Consider the following 18,702-nt stretch of genomic DNA (forward strand, 5'->3'; position numbering starts at 1 on the left):
ACGTTAAGCGAAAGGTAGTGAGGAAGTTGCAAGTTCTCCCAAGGGAAAAGAAGAAGAAGAAAAGAGTAGAAGTCTTTTGAGCGAGAAGTAATGACTTCCGACATCGATTAAGTTTGGGTCGGCCAATATCCCAACATTGATGCGAACATATTTTCAATAATTTTATCTAAATTCTTATGCATTTCGAATTTAAACACATTTTATATATAATATTTTTATATCCAATATCAATCTTATCTAAGTTAACTTTTTTTTTTTTATTAACCATTGGGCCACAACTGGCCGGTCCATTAGCCAAATTCCTATATTCGTAGGAAGCAGGACTCGATCCCTGGTGTGATGGTACCTTTTACAGATGGACTTACTTCCTGCCATTACACTAAGGTCACTTCACCTAAGATAACAATTTTTAACACTAATAGGTTAAATTTTGAATTATAACATGACAACAACATAATTACAAACGACAATACTTTAAAATTCTCTAGTCATTAGATATTTGCTAAGTACAGAGATCAAAGAGTGTGAAAAGATCAGAAGAATATAAACCGAAGAATTGACCAGCAATTTGTTGCTTATTTTGGTATATTGGCGTCACTAACTCAATTTTGTTGCAATAATCCAATCAACAATACTTAAATAAGAAAATCAAAGCAGGTACTAAAAAACATGATAAAAGTACATGTATACTAAGGAAAAAGAAGGACTTGTCAAAGGTCACATGATTCAACGAATTTAGCCTCCAACATCAAACCAACATAAATATTATTAACTAGATGAGGATCCGCCCGATGTGCGGGTTTAAAATTCTATAAATTAAATTAAATTTAGAGAAATTCTCAAAAATAGCACCAAAATAAGTTTTTATTCCAAACTTAGCACAACATCTCTAAAATTCCAAAAATAGCACAAATTAATTTTTCAAAATTAAATTCTAAATTCAAAATACTAAACCCTACCCCTCAAAACTAAACCCTAAATGTGAAATTGAGAACCCAAACGTAAAAAGAAAAATTCTAAAAATTAATTTAAAATATTTTAATGTGTTAAATAGTGCTATTTTTGGAAATTTATGCAATGTGTGCTATAGTTGTCCATAAAACTTGTTTTAGTGCTATTTTAGGGTATTTCTCTTAAATTTAACAAAAATATATTAAAATTTATTGTACGTTATTTATAAATTTTATTTTTGTTATAATACATTGATTTATATCCATTTACAAATATTTTAGGTATGTTACTATTAAAAGTGTATTTTTTAAAACCTAAATATATTCTATGCTACAAATATATTCTTTATCACCACCTATAAAATGTCTATATGAACACATTAAGCCAACTATTTTATTTTCACTTCTGCATAGTTTTTTTATTACAAAAATTGTCAGCTCAAAAAATATTTTGAAGAAAAAATATATTACATAATATACTAATCAATTATGTACCATCACAATAATATATGACCACCATGGAGAAAACCTCGGCTCCGCCCTCATCCCTTATAGAGAGAACCTTGCATCCAACCTCCTCCACCATGGAGAAAACCTTAGCTCCGCCTTCCTCCTTTGGGGAGATAACCTTGCGTCCAACCTCCTCCACCTTCCTCCCTTGGGGAGATAACCTTGTGTGCAACCTTCTCCACTATAGAAAGAACATCGGCTCTGCCCTTCTCCTGTATGGAGAGAACATGTTTACGTCTTTTTGCTATCTCAAAATGGCTTACTCCAACAACCAATGTAGTAAAAACCTTTTTATAACGTCACAAAATCTTTTGATAGTAACTAATGTTAAATTTCCCATGATGTAGCTCTCTGCAACGCCTTAACCGCTACTTTGCTTAGTGAGTTCATGTCCACTCTCGGTACATAGGCCCACCTTCCTAAGTGGGCCCTACATCTATCCTCGGTCCGTGGACCTAACCATATTCGATGGCTGGTTTGTTACGTCTGAGAGACTTTAAAAACTTGTTTTCCGACCCTACAAATCTACAAATGACATTTTCCTGTAATTTGTCCTTAATTACTCGCACAGTTCCGACATTCACTTCTACGAAGGTCACCATTCATGAAATTCTCTCAGGACCCTTGACCGAAAAAATAAGTGCATTTTGGTGACATATGTGGCAAAATCAATTCTTTTATACCTTTTCTGCAAATCAGGATGTCATAGTCTTTGAGCTCCTATGGATCTATCAACAACGATTTATGTTTTTTCAATCTATCTATCTATGTTTGTTGTAAGCTTGTGTTTGATTAACCTATTTTATCCATCCATTAGGTTGATAAGCTTCTACTCGTTATCTCCCTTTGGGATTGAATGAATAATGCTAACAATTATGTTTGCAAAAAAAAAAAGGAGTTTATGACCAACCAATCAAGATTGATAAATTAGAAGAAAATTAATTTGACGTAATTAAAGAAACAATAGAATATTATAAGCACGGTAATATATGAATTTTAAATAATTCAAAGATGAAAATATAAACTAAATAAAAATCTAAAAATACTAAAATAAATTTTAAACTACAGTATTAGGAAAAGAAGATGCATCTATCAATATTTTCTTGGGTTAACATATTAATCTTAGCTATTCTCAACTGAAAAAGGAGAAAGTAGGAGAAATTTTTGGTAAATTACTTTCCCATAAATTTTTTTTTTCTAATTAAATAAAGTTGAAAGCAGTGTTTTTAAATAAATTATTTAATTATGAGACGAACTATGTTTATATAAAAGTGAGTATTTACAAAATTTTAGAATTAATAATTAACTGTATATAATCCTTAATCCCTTTATTTTTGTAGAATTAATAATTTAAAATTAAAATAAGTAAATAATATTATAATTTCGAATTTTATGAAATATATATATATATAATCTCCTTATTATTATTTAAAAAACCTTTGTATTTTTTTTATAAATTCTGTAACTTTTGATAATTATCTTTTTACATTATTAATATTTTTTAAAATAAAATATTTTATTTCTGTTGTAATTATATTTCTCTTATTAAATATTAACTTTTACACATGTCAAAATCTGAGATTGATAACTTGACACATGTCAAAATCTTGTTAATGACTAACTTTCAAAACCCAACTTTATATAATAAGATAGACAAGTTTGGTTAATGTTGGAACGGACAACGCCCCATATTTTTGTTTACATTCTATGTTTCTAATTTTAAATTTTGGTTTTCGCACGGAAATAGTGGAATTTAAAAAATTTTTATCCAATAATCAATATGATTTGAAATACTTCGATTTAGTAGCAAACTCTGATTTTTTTTTTCAGCTTGTCATAAATTTTGTTAACCTTTTAAGAGACAATTATCACTAGACACTTATAGCTTGATTCACTTATAGAGTATGGAGTTACACTACCATATTTGGGAAGGAACAATTTACTACTCCCTCCGTTTCACAAAGATTGTCATTCTGGAGATTTTTCTTTGTTTCACAAAGAGTGTCACTCTACAATTCCAATGCATTATTTTATATTTCCAATGCATATTTAACATTAGATTTCCTAGTTTTACCCTTAATTTATAACTAAATAAACTCATTAAATACTTATTAAATGAGGGCATATTTGTATATTTTAATGTTTTCTTAATTTGTGTGAAATATGTCTAAATGACACTCTTTGTGAAACGGAGGGAGTATTTATTTGGTCGAGCCGAATTAGTTAATAGTAATACTGTACCAACAAAAAATAAAAATAAACAACAACATAGACTAGGAAATTACAGTAAATAAAGGTTAGAAAGATATTGTATTGGTTCAACTTTTTAATAGTCTTCTATTTCTTTTACTTTAATATTATATACTTCTATTTCTGTTGTGAGAATGACATTGACATATGCTTTGTTTCTGTTTAAGATTAAATACTGTTGGTAAAAGGATAGATGCTACGCCTAACACCAATATTGTAACTTAACCCACAACCTCTTTTACGAAATAATTTCGTAAGATATGAATTTGGATTTACGAAAGTGACTATTGAGTATGAAGGTCTATATCACATATTAATAATAAAATTTGGTTGGTCTCTTCATGTTTTCTAGATCAACCAAGCAGATGAGAGTAAGGGGAACTATCAACGTGAATGTCACGTGAACAGAGTCGTGCGTGCGTGACTACTCGTGCCGTAGTGTCGGGTCGACCACTGAAGTAATGGGCCTTAAAAGTTGAAGGACCATATGGCTGGCTCTTGTGGGAACCACTTTACACTTAGTTTACCTCGTGGGATCGATCTTCTTTTGTTATTATTTTATAGAGAAGAAAAACAGCAAAAAACTTATCGAACAACAAAGAGAGAATATTCTCACTGCAAATTTTTAGTTTTATTTTATTATGTTGTTGTTGATGTTTTAAATTGTAAAATGATCATATATGTCATGGTCATGACGATTAGTATGTGCTTCATTCTGCAATATCCCTGTAATAGAAAAAAAATAAAAATAATAATAGTCACCTAATATACCGACAACAAACCTAATCGACTTGAAAATCCAAGATCTATAAAATTGAAAAGTCTTTTGAGATATAAAGATGCACGTGGGAGGAAACGGTAAAGGATAGAAAGTGTTTGTTTGGGGGGACAAACAAGTGTTAGTAAAAGGGGAAGTGAATGAGAGAGTTTCTCTTTAACCTCAAAAAAACACATACATGTAGAACAGAGTTTGAGTGCTGTTCTGGACAGCTTTGCCTTGATGTCTTGTCTCCATCAAGTTGTAAATACCAAAGTCTTATCTTGTTTCTTCTATGTCTCCTCAACTACTGTTTTACGAACCGTACCACAAAATCTTCCCCATTCATGCATATTCATCGAATCTGGTATGAGATTGTGTTGATTAATCACCTACCATATTAGTCAATACTAAGGTTCAAAATCATTTCACTACCATAGTACTGACCACTATAAAAGCACTAAACTAATATTAGCAGACTCTTTCATAAACCCCGGGCAGTAGTCCTTGCTAACCACATTTATTCAACAATATTTAATCATAATATTTTGACGAAAATATGATAAATAAACAATATACTTTTCAGTTTTCATAATCCAAAGATTCTCTTTGGGTAGTAGTAGAGAGAGGAATAGCATAGAAAACAGCAGAAATTGAACTAAGTCGGATCCAATCAGGCTCAGGACATTAATTTAAAATGGGCTTTAATAAAATTGGGCCTTGACCCACGAAAAGAAGAAACACGTGACATTTTCCCACTTTGATAATGATTGCCAAAAACAGAGGTGTTTTTTACTTAACATTTTCCCGTGTCTTCTACGGTCAGTTCGGTGACGCAAATTTCTCCGGTCCGGTAGTTGGAGGAGGAGAACAGAGAGACGGCGAACGAAGTAGAAGACGAAGAGCGTGGAGAGAGTCTACCTCTCTCAACGACGATGAGGAATACTAACCCTGTTCTTCCGGTTTCCGATCCTCCTCTCTCCGGCGAGGATGATATCGACGGTAAAGGTGTCGACGATCGGCTTTTTAAAGGATCCGCCATGACCAAACGTGGCGCTTACGCCGCTCTTTCTTATATGGCCTGTGCTGGTAATTTCCTCGATTTCACGTGTTCTCGAGTAGATAGATAGAGTAAAGGTCCAGTTCTCGGATTCGATTCCCTTAGATTCCGTAGTTCCTGATTAAATCCAATTTCTGATCTCTCCTGAGATTGATGCAATAGTCCGTGAAGAAGATTGTGATTTGTTTGCTCTGTTAATGTTCATTCATTTCAAATCTCTTCGTTCTACGTTATGTACATCCGTATCTATATAATTTAGTGATCTCACATACACAATCGCGTTGTTGAATAGTCTAGGGAAATCTCATTGTGTAGTTGTTATTGTAATGTGGCAAATATGAATACGGTTCACTGTTTTGATGTTTAATCAGATGTGTCTTCAAATTTATGTATTGGCATTGACATTTGTTTTTTCTTTCTTTCATTGGTGTTAAATTCACAGTTATGCTGGTGCTGTTCAATAAAGCAGCTCTATCTTCCTACGAGTTCCCGTGTGTAAACGTTATCACGTTATTCCAGGTTTAGTTCAGTGATTCACTTTTGCAGTTTCACTTATTCTCTTTGGCAATGTGTAAATTAGCTTGGCACTTTTTGTTTTTTTATCACAGATGGTTTCCTCTAGCTTGTTTTTATATGCTTTGAGGCGCAGGAGGATCATCTCTTTCACAGCTGCTGATTCTTTTTCTATTGATAATGCCTCGACTTTTGTGCCATTGAAGACATTGCTTCACACCCTTCCTCTAGCAATTTCCTATCTTCTGTACATGGTAACCATTTTACTAAACAATCTTGGCAATAATTTTGTTGTTGTTTGGGTTTTGCAAGTAGTGATTGATCACAATTTTTTTTGATGTATATCTCCTGAAAGCTAGCTTCTATGGCATCTGTTAGAGGGGTAAATGTTCCCATGTATACCACGCTTAGACGTACTACGGTGGCATTTACTATGGTGATTGAGTACATGCTCACAGGTCAGAGATATACTCGGTCTATCATTGGAAGGTGAATCACAGTTTATTCATACTAGTTTCTGGTTGCATAATGGATATCTATTCTCTACTCAAGTTAAATAATTTCCATAAGTGTTCAGATTCTGAGTTCAATAGTATCCTTTAGGAAGAAATAAACCCTTGCTTTGATCAAAATAGACAAGACTTAAGATTGAGGAGTATGTTAGAGATAATGGTCCCAGAGGCATATGTGAATCCAGCTGATGTACTTACATGATATGATATTTTAAGTCTCTCATTTAAAAGTACATAATATTACCTATAAAACGAGAATCATGGAAGTTGATCCTTATATGCACTACTAAGCTCTTGTAAAATTGATGTCAGTGTCGGCGTCATCATACTTGGCGCATTGTTTGCTGGAGCTAGGGACTTGTCGTTTGACTTTTATGGGTATGGTGTTGTTTTCTTAGCCAACATAGCAACAGCAGTATATCTAGCAACCATTGCCCGGACTGGTACACTAATCACCTGTTTTCTGCATAAATTGTTTTACTACTTTTTTTCCTGCCAGTTTGGAATCTTTCTTACTTAACTCTAATGTCTGTTTCTCCAGGGAAGTCAAGTGGCTTGAATAGCTTTGGCCTTATGTGGTGCAATGGTAATCTATATAGATAACAAAATTGACCTAAACTCCCAAGACTTCCTTTGAATTTGTGAGATTTTCAATTATAGGAATCATATGTGGACCAATATTGATGATTTGGACATTTATTTGCGGTGACTTGGAGAAGACAATTAACTTTCCTCATCTTTTATCTCCTGGTTTCATGGTACCTGTAAATCAGTATCTGCTATATATCTGTCCACTTTTGCGTTTGTGATGCTGATGATTTATTTTCCTGTTATGTTGTCACCCAGGTTGTGTTACTCTGCTCGTGTGTGCTGGCTTTCTTCTTAAACTACAGCATTTTCCTAAACACCACTCTCAACTCGGCTCTCACGCAGACAATTTGTGGCAATATGAAGGTAAGTTTCACTTTATAATATCTCTAGTACAAAAGAAAGTGTGAATCTAATCTGCCAAGGAGAAAGAACCCTTGGACTAATGATTCCTGAGAGGTAGTACATACATCATGCATCTTAGGAATGATGACACTTGTAAATATCTGTTTTGACGTCTTTTTATGGCTCATGATTTACTGGAAGCAAAAGTTCTGAACTCTACATAATCGTTGCAGGATCTATTCACGGTTGGACTAGGCTGGATGGTCTTTGGTGGACTCCCATTTGACCTGGTAATGTCCCATTTGTTTTTTTTCCTTCTTCTAAACTTAAAATCGCCATCTATGTTTGCTACATCTCAATACCTTTTTTTGTTTTGGTTCATTCACGCAGATGAATGTGATTGGACAGATTCTTGGTTTCTTTGGGTCTGGTTTATATGCATATTATAAGATCATTGGGAGGTAACAACTCCAAAACAAAGGAAGAAGATCCAATAAAAAAATGAGTGGCCTAGTGATCATAAAGGCTAATTAGTTTAAGGGAAAGTTGTTGACCAAGTGGAGATATAGTGTCCAGCTTTGGTTTTTGGAGGTGACTTTAGAGTAGTATTAATAATGCGAGGCCTAATTTTTTGAACTGTAGTGTCTTGTTCTTCTTCAGTTTTCAACAAGGCGAAACATAATTGGATTATGGACAAAACTGATATTTGTAATATTTTGAAACTCAGATTAAACTACTGCTTCTTTTGACTATGTACATATATCTCCGCAAAATCTTGTGTAAACCGTTCGCTATAACGGTGATTTTAATGAATGGAGCAAGGTTTCTGCGCATAAAAACTAAACGGGAAACGAAGCAAAGATACTTGTACTGTGGCGGTTAAAATTGGAAAAACATCTGAAAAAGGTAAGGACACACCCAGTGGGACTCGAACCCACAATCGCTTGATTAGAAGTCAAGCGCCTTATCCATTAGGCCATGGGTGCTTTGTTGTTAGGTCAGTCGGCTTATTATTTATATTTTATAGTATAGTTATATGTTATGATGTTGATGTTGCTAACATCTTCAAAAGCAAAACATTCTGTCTCGCCGGAAAAGAGGAGGCTGGAAAAAGCAGAGATCCCTTAACCATGATTCCCTTCAAAGTATCTTTCCTCTTCCCATGGTATCAAGCTTCCAGTCGGACCCAACTCCAGTTCTGATTAATCCTACTCCTACGTCAACAACTTGGAAGTAGATGTCTTAGCGCCCAGGAAAAAATCATATTTTTTTCTTAAATCTATGGACGTTCCACGCCGCTCTTTCGCTGCGTCTCTCTCGCCTCTCCGGCTGATCGATGGACTCCCGCGTCGGAGGAGTTTCAATTATAATCAAATGCCTGAAGAGCCCATCAAACTCACTGTTCTCAAGCTTGATGGATCTTCCTTTGGTAACCATACTCTCTCATCTCCTCCTTGTTTTTTTCTTACTTTTTAATTTTTTGGATTAACTATTAAAGGTTGATGCTTTTGTATTTTTAAGGTATTCAAGTGTTGAAGACAGCCACAGTAGGGGAGCTTAAGATGGCTGTAGAAGCTGCTTTTGCTCACTTGCCTATCACAGGCCCTGGCAAGATCTCTTGGTACTATTTTGATTCTTGATTTGAGTTTAGTATGTTAAGGTTTCCAAATTTGTGTCTATATGAGAATAATACGCAACTGGTAAATGCTTTTTGATGATCCTAATTCCTACTTTTACCCTGTGATTGTAAAGGCCGCATGTTTGGGGACAATTCTGCTTATGTTTTGAAGATAAAAGATTGATTAACGAGGCTGAGTACCTTATTGAATTTGGCATTAAAGACGGAGATCAGGTTTGTATTTTAGTCTTTTACCTCTGGAATGCATCGATGAGTTTATGCTTATCATATTGTTTCATCTTTACATGTGCTGCTAGAGTAGAAGTGGTATAACTATGCAATTGGGTAGCTAGATTCTCTAACCTATGTAGATTGTTAAAGTCAAGTTTAGTTTCGACTACACTGCCCTTTGTTGTAATACATTCGCCACCATTTCAGCTTCGATTTATCCGCCATATCTCAAACTACTGCATGTTGATGGTGAAGCAGAAGAGCAAGACACCACGTGTTTCTTCTTTGAAACAACTCAAACTGTAAGACTCTTTGGTGCTAAACGTTTGTAGCATTTCATTACCCGGAATCTCCATGGTAATACATGTTTTTTTTTGGGAAGATCAGGTTCTCAACCAAACCCGAAACCCGGAAAATGAAGGTAAGGGAAGGTCAAGAAGACGGTGTTGTTGACTCCATCCCTCGGATCCTCCAACCAAGCTTTCTAGCGACTGTATTAGGAGGTTGGCTCTCTCACAAGTCGACAACGCCAAGTCCAAGTCAAGGAGGTACTAAACACAGAAACATGACCGCCAGTAGAGTTTTTAACAAACTCATCGCAAGGTTTCGTTTCAAGTGTTATTCCGAAAAAGATGTATGGAACAGAAAAAAACTCATCTCCGAAACATAAAAAAGACTCTCCTCCCTTGTAACTTTCTCATTTGATTCTTGTAGAGATTTTGATTCCCCATGTTTATATACCAACTTGGATGCTGTGTGCATTGATTGTGTGTGTTTGCGTTTGTACTTTGTACGTTGTAATGTATATTTTTCACAAGTGATCCTACCGTCTTAGCCATTTTTAAGCAAACGCAAATTGAAGAGAATCTACCGTTTGTAAATAGCGTTTGCGTTTGCGGCCAAAACGCATCAATATCGTTTTTTTATAACGCTCCTTTGATTTTTAATCTGACAACCACACACACACAGCCTCTGCTTATTTGTGTGGCGAAGAGAAGAGATAACATTCTTAAGCAATCTCTCTTCTCTCTCTCTTCGTCTCCATACACAGAGATCACTTTAAGCATTCTCATCTCTTGAAGCTTTGTCTCTGTGTCTTTGTGGCCATGGCTGCTAACTCGATTATGGCATCCTCCAAACCCCTAATCTCCCTCTCCTCCAACCAACAACCAACCCGAGTCCAAATTCCCAAATTCACCAAACTCTCCCAAATCCCTAAATCCCTCGCTTCCTCCTCCGACGATCTCCGTAGCAAAGCTCTGTCACTCTCTTCCGCCACAGCCAAATCCCTAGCTCTAATCGCCGCTTTCGCTCCTCCGTCGATGGCCGAGGCGATGGAGAAAGCACAGCTTTTCGATTTCAACCTCACGCTTCCGATCATCGTCGTTGAGTTTCTCTTCCTGATGTTTGCGTTAGACAAGGTTTACTACTCTCCGCTTGGTAACTTCATGGATCAGAGAGACGCTTCGATTAAAGAGAAGCTCGCGAGTGTTAAGGACACTTCGACTGAGGTGAAGGAGCTTGATGAGAAAGCTGCTGCTGTGATGAGAGCTGCTAGGGCTGAGATCGCTGCTGCGCTTAACAAGATGAAGAAGGAGACTCAGGTATAAAAAATAACAATGCATATTTTATCTCAGATTGAAGAAATTGGTGGTGGTAATGGATTTGGATTTATTGATTGTGTTGCAGGTTGAGGTTGAGGCGAAGCTAGCTGAAGGAAGGCAGAAGGTGGAGGCGGAGCTACAAGAAGCTTTGACGAGCTTGGAGAAGCAGAAGGAAGAAACCATTAAAGCTTTGGATTCTCAGATCGCTACTCTCAGTGAAGACATTGTCAAGAAGGTCCTTCCTTCTTAAAATTGTTAATTTTTGTAATTCTCTGTCTCTCTCTCTCTCTCTGTATCAAAAAACTCATTTACAAGACAATTACTGTAAATCTCTCTTCGTCTCATCTTCTTCTTCTCTGTCTCTTGGACTGTTTCCTAGTTCAAGAAGATCAAATTTTTAATTTGTAAGTTTTATAAATAATTAGCTCTCTTGTCTCGTTTTAATTACGATTAGTATATTGGAGGAATCAGTTGTTGCGGTTAAATCTTCTTCATCGAATTCTTATCATCACTAGCTACTTGAATCGATTCAACAAAAAAGTAAATGGCAGGAGTAAGTAGTAGAGCGAAATTGAGGTTTCAGAACCTTAACTACAAAGTGGTCTCTAGTCTCTACCATAACGGGCTCAGATCCAATAACAAAGCCCAACCTTTAACCACACACTCCAATAAATCTATGGTTAATTATGATGATCACACGCTACAGGTCTTTATTGGAAGAAAAAGTTTACACGCTAATGTTACTGTTTGATATACATAAATCAGTTCTCACTAATCTAAAATTTTAAGTTTGATTTTATCGTTGTGTTGTAAAGAAATTAAAATATTAACGGAGAAATAATAGAAGTGGAATGGGCCTGTAGAAAAAAAGAAAAAGGCCTGTAGCTGAGGTCTTTAAGGTAGAGCCCTTTAAAGTAACAAGACAGTGTTTGATTATATTAACAAACAAAACTTACGGGGCGGCCACGTCTTCGTCTTCTTCCTTCTACTCCTCACGGTTCTCTCTCTCTTCTCTCTTCTCTCTTCTCTGTCTTTATCAGTTTCTCAAGTTACTTTTTTCAGTTTCCGATGCTCGTTTCTTAGTTTTTTTATTTCTTCGTTTCTCTTTCATCAGCAGGTCTTTGGAGTTTGTGTTATCCTCCTCGTCAGTCGTCATTACTGGTGTTTAGGGTTTCATAAAAAAAAAGCTTCTTAATCCGTCGAAATTACACTTTTCTCTCCCTCATTGTCGGTTACTCTCTTTTCCCCCTTCGCAAGTTTTATGCTTTTCTAGTTTCCATTGATGCTCTAGTTCAAATTTCAGTTTTTTTTTTATTTCTTCGCTTAGAAATTTTAATGTATGAAATCTGACTTTTTTTTTTTATTTTTTTAATTGATCGTTTTCAATTAAGAGAAAAAAAAACAAAGCAGTGCTGGTTAACTTTGATTTACTCATGATTGGTTCTATCTTGCAGTAATTGAGTTTTTTTTTTATTGTAATTTTGGTCACTGTTGCTTGTTCTTCTACTTCCTTACGATACTCTCTCTCTCTCTCTCTCTCTCTCTCTGTGCCTTGTGCGTATTGCTTACTTAATTCTCAAAGTGGAGATTCTTCACACGTCTCTAGTTTCTCTGACTTTTCTCTTGTATTGCATATATATTACTATTTGCGATGATACTTAGTTTCACATTGTTTTGGCTACCACTATATATGCTGGTAAGAATAGTTTAGCAAGTGAAACGAAAGGTTGCTCCTTTTATTAATTTATCTTTGCTGTGGATCCTTATTGTGACTTTGTGTGATTGATTCTTGCTTAAATAGTTTGCTTTTTTTGTTTTTTGTTTCGTTTATGTTATGTTATGACTTATGTAACTATGTTTGCTGGTTCAGACAAGGATAAATGGCTTCAAAGATTATTGCTGGCAAGCCGGATGATTCTGAGTATGAAATCATTGAAGGTGCGTCTGAGAGCGCTTTAGCAGCCGGGACAAGCCCTTGGGTGGATTCTTCTACGTTGAAGCTTCGGCATCGGATTGGTAGAGGTCCTTTCGGTGATGTTTGGCTGGCTACTCATCATCAGTCAACTGACGACTACGATGAGCATCATGAAGTCGCCATCAAAATGCTGCATCCTATCAAGGAGAATCAAAGAAGGGTTGTGGTTGATAAGTTTGAAGATCTCTTCTCCAAGTGTCAAGGAATGGAGAATGTCTGTCTGCTCCGAGGAGTCTCTAGTATCAGTGGAAAGGTAACTAAGACAAACGTTTGTGTTTCTCCTCATCTTTTCAGTATTCGTTTAATAGCAGATTTGTATCTTGTAGATATGCATCATCATGAAATTCTATGAGGGCTCTGTTGGTGACAAGATGGCTCGGCTTAAAGGAGGAAAGCTTTTACTGCCTGATATATTGAGGTAATTTTGCATTACACTAGTAAGCAGCTCATTCTAGTAGCATCTTCTTTATCTTTAGATATAATACTAATTTCCTCTCATCTATGTTGAACCACGCTTTACAGATACGGGGTTGATCTGGCTTCAGGGATCCTGGAATTGCACTCAAAAGGGTTTCTGATTCTCAATCTTAAGCCGTCTAACTTTCTTCTCAGTGATAACGACAAGGCAATCCTCGGGGATGTTGGGATCCCTTATCTCCTTCGTAGTATCCCTGTGCCAAGTTCTGATATGACTGTGAGACTTGGAACTCCAAACTATATGGCTCCAGAACAGTGGCAACCAGAAGTAAGAGGTCCCATGTCCTTTGAGACTGATTCTTGGGGATTTGGATGCAGCATTGTAGAAATGCTGACTGGTGTACAACCGTGGTCTGGGAGATCGGCCGATGAAATATATGATTTAGTGGTGAGAAAGCAAGAAAAGCTTAATATCCCCAATGGCATACCGCCTCCTCTCGAGAACCTACTTCGGGGTTGCATTTTGTATGATCTTCGAAGCCGACCTTCAATGACTGACATCTTACACGTATTGAAGAGGTAAATTATACCTCGTCACCATTCTTTATTCAGTTTGAACTAGATTGATGCAAAAGTGTTTATAATTTCTCTATATATATGGTCATAGTTCCTTCCAAAAAATTAGTAGTTCTCGAGAAAGTAATGGCCACCTTCTTTATTGTCGATCTTATTTTCTAATAGTTTTCTGGAATCCTATTTATTTACTCTTGATATACATATTAGTTGGCACTTTTTTCCTACATTGAATTGTCATATTAAGCGGAACTGATTTTGCAGCTTACAGAACTCAGAGGAGGAAGAGATCTGGAGAGGCATTGATAGTACAGAAATCAGGAAGAGCTCGACAACTCTTGGGTATACTGAATGGTTTCTTTCAAAGGATCATCTGCAAGTGGGCGACACGGTGCGTTCAAGAAAGCCTGCCAGTTCATTTAAGCATGAGAACATGGATGTGCCAGGAGGACTGGTGGTTGGTTTAGAACGTGACACCACAGACCCAGATGGGTTTGCGCTAGTTAAAGTCCATGGCGTTCATGATCCGTTAAGGGTTCATGTATCTGTTCTTGAACGGGTAACCAACGGATTAGCTTCTGGAGATTGGGTGCGTCTGAAGCACGGAAATAAGAGGCACTCTCCGGTTGGTGTTCTCCATTCAATTGACCGTGAGGGAAACGTAGCTGTTGGGTTTATTGGGTTGCCAACTCTCTGGAAAGGGACTTCATCGCAGCTTCAGATGGCTAAAGCATACCGTGTGGGTCGATTTGTGAAGCTCAAAGCCAATGTTGTCATCCCGAGATTTAAATGGATGCGTAAAAGTATAGGGATATGGGCAACTGGCAGGATCTCTCAGGTTTTACCTAACGGTTGCCTTGAGGTGGACTTCCCTGGAGTGTTACCTTTTAAAGAGGAACATGGAAGTTTTCTTGCAGATCCGGCTGAAGTCGAGATTGTGAATTTTAATACATGTGAGGGAGTTATGAAAAAATATGAACATCTGGAGGATTTGCATTGGGCTGTGAGACCTTTGCTGATTGCTATGGGTCTATTGACAGCAATGAAGTTAGGGTTCTTTGTTAAGAACAAAATAGGAAGGTCAAAGGATGGGAAACAACGTGATGGCTCGAGTGGACAAGGTGACTGTCAGATTCGGGATGGTCAGAAATCTCGCAAATCTAAATGGCTTGTGTTTGTTTAGGTCTGTGATTAGGTTTGTGGCAAACCTGGTCTGGTCTGGTCTGGTCTAAATATCGCGCTGTTCTAGTCCTGGATACATGGTTTTACAATAGTACGTGTACATAATAACATTCTTTTCCTCCTTCAACGTAGTAAAAGACTTTCTCTTATTATATTTGATGGGATTTAAGACTAGTGTTTCCAAGTGTTCTGCACATTGCTGGTCGGGCCTGACTTTAGTATACGTTATAATTATCATAGCTACAGTTCCATTGGACGTCACACATGTTTTATTTTGTTGAAGAGAACAAGAGGGTACAAATGTTTTGTTACATGTCTAACCTTTTCAAGAACTGATCAGATAATCTTACAGTTACAGGCGTTGTACATGTTAAACAATCTCAGTTTTGAGAACGCTAAGTGACAAGTGACAATATATTTAACATCTGGTAATCCTTCTACATATCCACAAAAGAATCATACAGATCAGGCAAGTTAATTTGCACAATCGAAGCTTCACAAAGTCACACCTTTCATGCCCGTGGATGTAACAGCAACAATTCCTGCATTCTCCAGGAGTCTCTCTGTTAAGGACCAAAGCTTGCCAACTTCTGTTTTTACCTCAGTAAGACACTCATTACTTCCTTCTGAATATTTTTCCTGTTGAAACCCGTCCGCTGGAATGCTCATGTCAGCTTGAGTTAGAAGTTCTGTGCTCATTTCTGCAAGCTTCTGCAATGCACTGGTTGCAGCTTCAACTTCAAGTTGAGCTGCCTCAAGCTGAAGCTTCTCTATGGCCAGGTCACCCATTGTTTTTCCTCCGATTCTCTCTTGTGCCAAGGCATGTAGAGTTTTCAAATCTTCACTGTCATTAGTCGTTTCTTCTTTCAATTTCTTGAGTTCCCGCTCCTTGGCTTCTAATCTTCCCATGACCACGTTGATCTCCTCATCTTTGAATGTCAAAGCCCTCTGCACAGCAAGAACTTCCATTTCTTTCATCCGTAGACTTTCTCTGGTAAAGTTTAACTCCATCACTAGCCGTTTGTTCTCCGTTCCGTAATCACTCTCTAGTGGTTGCTGCATCGAGTCAAAGCTAATCTCATTATTAACCCTTACTGTGTTCTGATTTTGACCGTTGGTGGTTGACATAAGCAATCTACTCGTCAATTCTGCAATTCTTTCCACCACCATTTCAGCTTCTGTGACCTTCAGGTTGGAACTGCCCAACTCATCTTCTATTCTGTGAAGATGGACATCTTTCTCCTTAAGCATTGCAGTTGCCTGCATAAGCTGATCATCTCTTCTGGTCATAAGCGTCTTTAGGTGTGTTACCTCCTGGTTCACTTCTTCCAATTTATTTCGAGCTTCCGTGAGTTCTTCGTCCTTTTCTTGTAGTAATAGTTCTAGAGAAGCCTGTTCAGACTTCAGATGCTGAATCTCTAGTTTGGCCTCCACCAAGCTTGACTCTTTCTCCTGAAGTAGATTCTGTGATACCTGAAACGCGTTAGCTTTTTTGTAAAGCTCATCTTGAATAACAGATATATCATGCATAGCTTGCTCCAACAATGGTTTCTCTTTCTGCAACTGTTCTCGTAATTCCTCCAGCAGTTCCTTTTGGCTTGATAATTCCCGCTCAAGTACAAAGTTCTTAGCCTCAGCAACTCTGAGCTTGACTCTCTCACTTTCTACTTCAGTGTGAGCATCCCTCAAGCTTTGCATATATGACAACACACTTTTCCTCTGTTCCTCGACCTCATCCACTTGTTTTTCTAATACTTGCTCCTTTTCTTCCATCTGCTCCCTGGAAGATACCAAAGCTTCCCGAGAAGAAACAAGCTCAAATCTCACATCAGTTAGAAGCTTTTTCACTCTCCTGAAGTCCTCCATGGTTTCATTGGCTTCTCCTAAGCGTTTCACGGTTTCCTCCTTAAGCTTATTCACTTCATCCTGGGCTATCAGCCACTCTTCTGCCTGCTTCTTCAAGTTGGCTTCTGTTTCGCTGAGCTTTTCCTGTTCAAGTTTCTTCGTAGCCTTAGAAATCTCTAGTTCTTCTTCCCGCTCCTCTACGGCTCTCTGAAGCGCAAGTATTTCACCTTCTTGTCTCTTGACAACTTCGTTGGCTTTGCATAAGAGTCGTGACTTGCTTTCATATTCAGAAATAGCCACAGAAACTTCCTTGCTTCTGTTTGCAACCTCTTCACGCATTTGATCTAGTTCTCCTTCTTTCAAAGTCAAAGACGATTGCAAAGCAGCACGTTCCTCGTCTCTTTCCCTAAGCTTATGCTTTAATACTTCTATCTCCCTGGCTTGTAAAGCTAACTCCGCATTTGCCTGCTTCAGCTCCTCTTGTAGACTTTCATGCTTCAAAGAAGCTTGGCCGATTACTTTCTCACGCTTTTCTAACTCCTCCTTTGCCCGGTTTAGTTTCTTTTTCTCAGAGAGAAGCTTCCTCTCAGCATCCTGTAAGTCCGCTTCCCTTTTCAACAAGGCTACAAGCGCAGCCTCGAGGTCAGGCTCGAGCACCCCAAGGTTTGAATAGGGCAGATCATCGTCAGGATAAACAGAGTGCTGATTGGTTTGTCTCTCCAAACTCTGTGTCCGAGCTAATAATTTCTCGACTAAAACATTTGCAGACTCATCTGTCCGGTTATCGTTGATGTTGGGCCTTGTATTGTTCAAGACTGACTGAACACTCAGTAAAGAATGTCTTTTTGCTCTTCTACTGCTCGGGAATGCGACAAAACTCTTCTGCTTCTGTAGGTTCACTCTTGTCAAACAATACTGCATAAGAAAATCATATCACCAACATCAAAATCAAATTCAAAATCTTGATCTTTCTTCTAAGTGAAAAAAGAAAAAAACTTGATCATTTAACTTGGATGCAAGTGAAGCTCTCGCAATTGCTGCTACCAGATCAAGAATAGTAAACTTAATTCAAATGAAACGAAATGATATAAGACATAATAAAGGGGTCTCTCCCAAGAGAGAGCAAATGGAACAGTATTGAAATTTGCAATCTTTGAACTTACGAGTATCATAATTTGAAGGAACAATCAGATGGGAACAAAAAAACCCAAGAAACAAACAAAGCCAGCAAAAAAAAGTTTCACAAAGTCTTGTGAACCAGCAGCAGCGATACAAATATGAACATAAAGGGGAATAACAGAGAAAAGTAAGCGAACCTGGCAGGGAGATAGAGAGGAGGAGGAAGCAAGATTGAGACGAATGGTCTGAGACTGAGAGAAACCCATCATGAGATGAGAGCATAAATATTATTCTACAATCCCCCCCATCAGAGAAGAGCTCCAACACAGTATAAAAACCCCTAAATCCCCTGTATCAAATTAACAAGTGGCGTTTTGGGGAAAGCTTAACGAGAGCAAACCCAAATCGAAGAAGAATCTATGGAGAGAGAGAGAGAGAGAGAGAGAGGAGTGGATGGATATAAACAAATGAAACCATTGATTTTAGTACTTGTAATGTAAAATATACTTGTTGCGTTTTTAAGGAAGAAGGGAAGAAAACTAAAAAAATAGAGGCTCCCATTGATTTGCGAGTTACGATCACAATGAAAGACAAAATACCTTTTTGCCCTTATTCACAAGTTTCATGTCGGCATGTCCAAATACACGGCCAAG

At 37.3% G+C, this 18,702-nt stretch overlaps 5 protein-coding genes and 1 non-coding gene across 12 annotated transcripts; 4 read left to right on the forward strand and 2 right to left on the reverse strand.

Annotated features, from left to right (window-relative positions):
• Positions 1-5,229: 5,229 nt before the first annotated feature.
• LOC104730049 (UDP-N-acetylglucosamine transporter UGNT1) lies at positions 5,230-8,237 on the forward strand. 2 transcript variants are annotated; one of them, XM_087478345.1, is made up of 10 exons: positions 5,230-5,556; positions 5,970-6,046; positions 6,136-6,294; positions 6,400-6,529; positions 6,865-6,995; positions 7,094-7,138; positions 7,213-7,310; positions 7,399-7,506; positions 7,719-7,775; positions 7,876-8,237. In XM_087478345.1, exons 4-10 carry the CDS (start codon positions 6,405-6,407, stop codon positions 7,948-7,950), a joined length of 639 nt encoding a protein of 212 aa, XP_087334471.1. In that variant the 5' UTR covers positions 5,230-5,556; positions 5,970-6,046; positions 6,136-6,294; positions 6,400-6,404; the 3' UTR covers positions 7,951-8,237. The 2 variants fall into 2 exon arrangements, with proteins under 2 accessions (XP_087334471.1, XP_010447417.1); XM_010449115.3 differs by having other exon boundaries at positions 5,236-5,556; positions 6,396-6,529.
• Positions 8,238-8,398: 161 nt separating this feature from the next.
• On the reverse strand, positions 8,399-8,471 carry TRNAR-UCU (transfer RNA arginine (anticodon UCU)). The gene has a single exon. It is a non-coding gene; the product is annotated as a tRNA-Arg (tRNA).
• Positions 8,472-8,517: 46 nt separating this feature from the next.
• LOC104730050 (uncharacterized) lies at positions 8,518-10,155 on the forward strand. Its single transcript, XM_010449116.3, has 5 exons — positions 8,518-8,914; positions 9,007-9,106; positions 9,238-9,337; positions 9,542-9,636; positions 9,722-10,155. Exons 1-5 carry the CDS (start codon positions 8,767-8,769, stop codon positions 10,002-10,004), a joined length of 726 nt encoding a protein of 241 aa, XP_010447418.1. The 5' UTR covers positions 8,518-8,766; the 3' UTR covers positions 10,005-10,155.
• On the forward strand, positions 10,098-11,382 carry LOC104730051 (ATP synthase subunit b', chloroplastic). Its single transcript, XM_010449117.2, has 2 exons — positions 10,098-10,938; positions 11,024-11,382. The coding sequence occupies exons 1-2, from the start codon at positions 10,441-10,443 to the stop codon at positions 11,186-11,188; spliced, it is 663 nt and encodes a 220-aa protein (XP_010447419.1). The 5' UTR covers positions 10,098-10,440; the 3' UTR covers positions 11,189-11,382.
• A 480-nt stretch (positions 11,383-11,862) lies between these two features.
• LOC104730052 (protein KINASE OF THE OUTER CHLOROPLAST MEMBRANE 1) lies at positions 11,863-15,239 on the forward strand. Of its 6 annotated transcripts, none has more exons than XM_087478348.1 (6): positions 11,863-11,935; positions 12,053-12,169; positions 12,809-13,166; positions 13,240-13,331; positions 13,436-13,909; positions 14,168-15,239. In XM_087478348.1, the coding sequence occupies exons 3-6, from the start codon at positions 12,819-12,821 to the stop codon at positions 15,084-15,086; spliced, it is 1,833 nt and encodes a 610-aa protein (XP_087334474.1). In that variant the 5' UTR covers positions 11,863-11,935; positions 12,053-12,169; positions 12,809-12,818; the 3' UTR covers positions 15,087-15,239. The 6 variants fall into 6 exon arrangements, with proteins under 6 accessions (XP_087334474.1, XP_010447421.2, XP_010447423.2 ...); XM_010449119.3 differs by having other exon boundaries at positions 12,053-12,165; XM_010449121.3 differs by having other exon boundaries at positions 12,056-12,165.
• A 97-nt stretch (positions 15,240-15,336) lies between these two features.
• Positions 15,337-18,625, reverse strand: LOC104730053 (protein involved in starch initiation 1). Its single transcript, XM_010449123.3, has 2 exons — positions 18,247-18,625; positions 15,337-17,845 (listed from the first exon to the last, which is right to left on the reverse strand). Exons 1-2 carry the CDS (start codon positions 18,316-18,318, stop codon positions 15,581-15,583), a joined length of 2,337 nt encoding a protein of 778 aa, XP_010447425.1. The 5' UTR covers positions 18,319-18,625; the 3' UTR covers positions 15,337-15,580.
• Between the last annotated feature and the right edge of the window lie 77 nt (positions 18,626-18,702).

The sequence above is a fragment of the Camelina sativa genome, chromosome 12 (genome assembly GCF_030686135.1).
Source record: "Camelina sativa cultivar CO46 ecotype springtype chromosome 12, ASM3068613v1".
In the NCBI taxonomy this organism is placed as follows: Eukaryota; Viridiplantae; Streptophyta; class Magnoliopsida; order Brassicales; family Brassicaceae; genus Camelina; species Camelina sativa.

What these genes read in the sequence shown, in the direction of transcription:
- LOC104730049 (XM_010449115.3), top strand. Translation starts at nt 5,403, where the DNA reads ATGAGGAATACTAACCCTGTTCTTCCGGTTTCCGATCCTCCTCTCTCC. An exon ending in ACGTTATCACGTTATTCCAG is followed by an intron (nt 6,047 to 6,135) that starts GTTTAGTTCAGT and finishes TTTTTATCACAG; the next exon opens with ATGGTTTCCTCTAGCTTGTT. An exon ending in AGCAACCATTGCCCGGACTG is followed by an intron (nt 6,996 to 7,093) that starts GTACACTAATCA and finishes CTGTTTCTCCAG; the next exon opens with GGAAGTCAAGTGGCTTGAAT.
- LOC104730051 (XM_010449117.2), top strand. Translation starts at nt 10,441, where the DNA reads ATGGCTGCTAACTCGATTATGGCATCCTCCAAACCCCTAATCTCCCTC. An exon ending in AGATGAAGAAGGAGACTCAG is followed by an intron (nt 10,939 to 11,023) that starts GTATAAAAAATA and finishes ATTGTGTTGCAG; the next exon opens with GTTGAGGTTGAGGCGAAGCT.
- LOC104730050 (XM_010449116.3), top strand. Translation starts at nt 8,767, where the DNA reads ATGGACGTTCCACGCCGCTCTTTCGCTGCGTCTCTCTCGCCTCTCCGG. An exon ending in GCATTAAAGACGGAGATCAG is followed by an intron (nt 9,338 to 9,541) that starts GTTTGTATTTTA and finishes CCACCATTTCAG; the next exon opens with CTTCGATTTATCCGCCATAT. An exon ending in TCTTTGAAACAACTCAAACT is followed by an intron (nt 9,637 to 9,721) that starts GTAAGACTCTTT and finishes TGGGAAGATCAG; the next exon opens with GTTCTCAACCAAACCCGAAA.
- LOC104730053 (XM_010449123.3), bottom strand. Translation starts at nt 18,318, where the DNA reads ATGATGGGTTTCTCTCAGTCTCAGACCATTCGTCTCAATCTTGCTTCC. An exon ending in CCTCTCTATCTCCCTGCCAG is followed by an intron (nt 17,846 to 18,246) that starts GTTCGCTTACTT and finishes TTTCTTATGCAG; the next exon opens with TATTGTTTGACAAGAGTGAA.
- LOC104730052 (XM_087478348.1), top strand. Translation starts at nt 12,819, where the DNA reads ATGGCTTCAAAGATTATTGCTGGCAAGCCGGATGATTCTGAGTATGAA. An exon ending in TTACTGCCTGATATATTGAG is followed by an intron (nt 13,332 to 13,435) that starts GTAATTTTGCAT and finishes CACGCTTTACAG; the next exon opens with ATACGGGGTTGATCTGGCTT. An exon ending in ATCTTACACGTATTGAAGAG is followed by an intron (nt 13,910 to 14,167) that starts GTAAATTATACC and finishes CTGATTTTGCAG; the next exon opens with CTTACAGAACTCAGAGGAGG.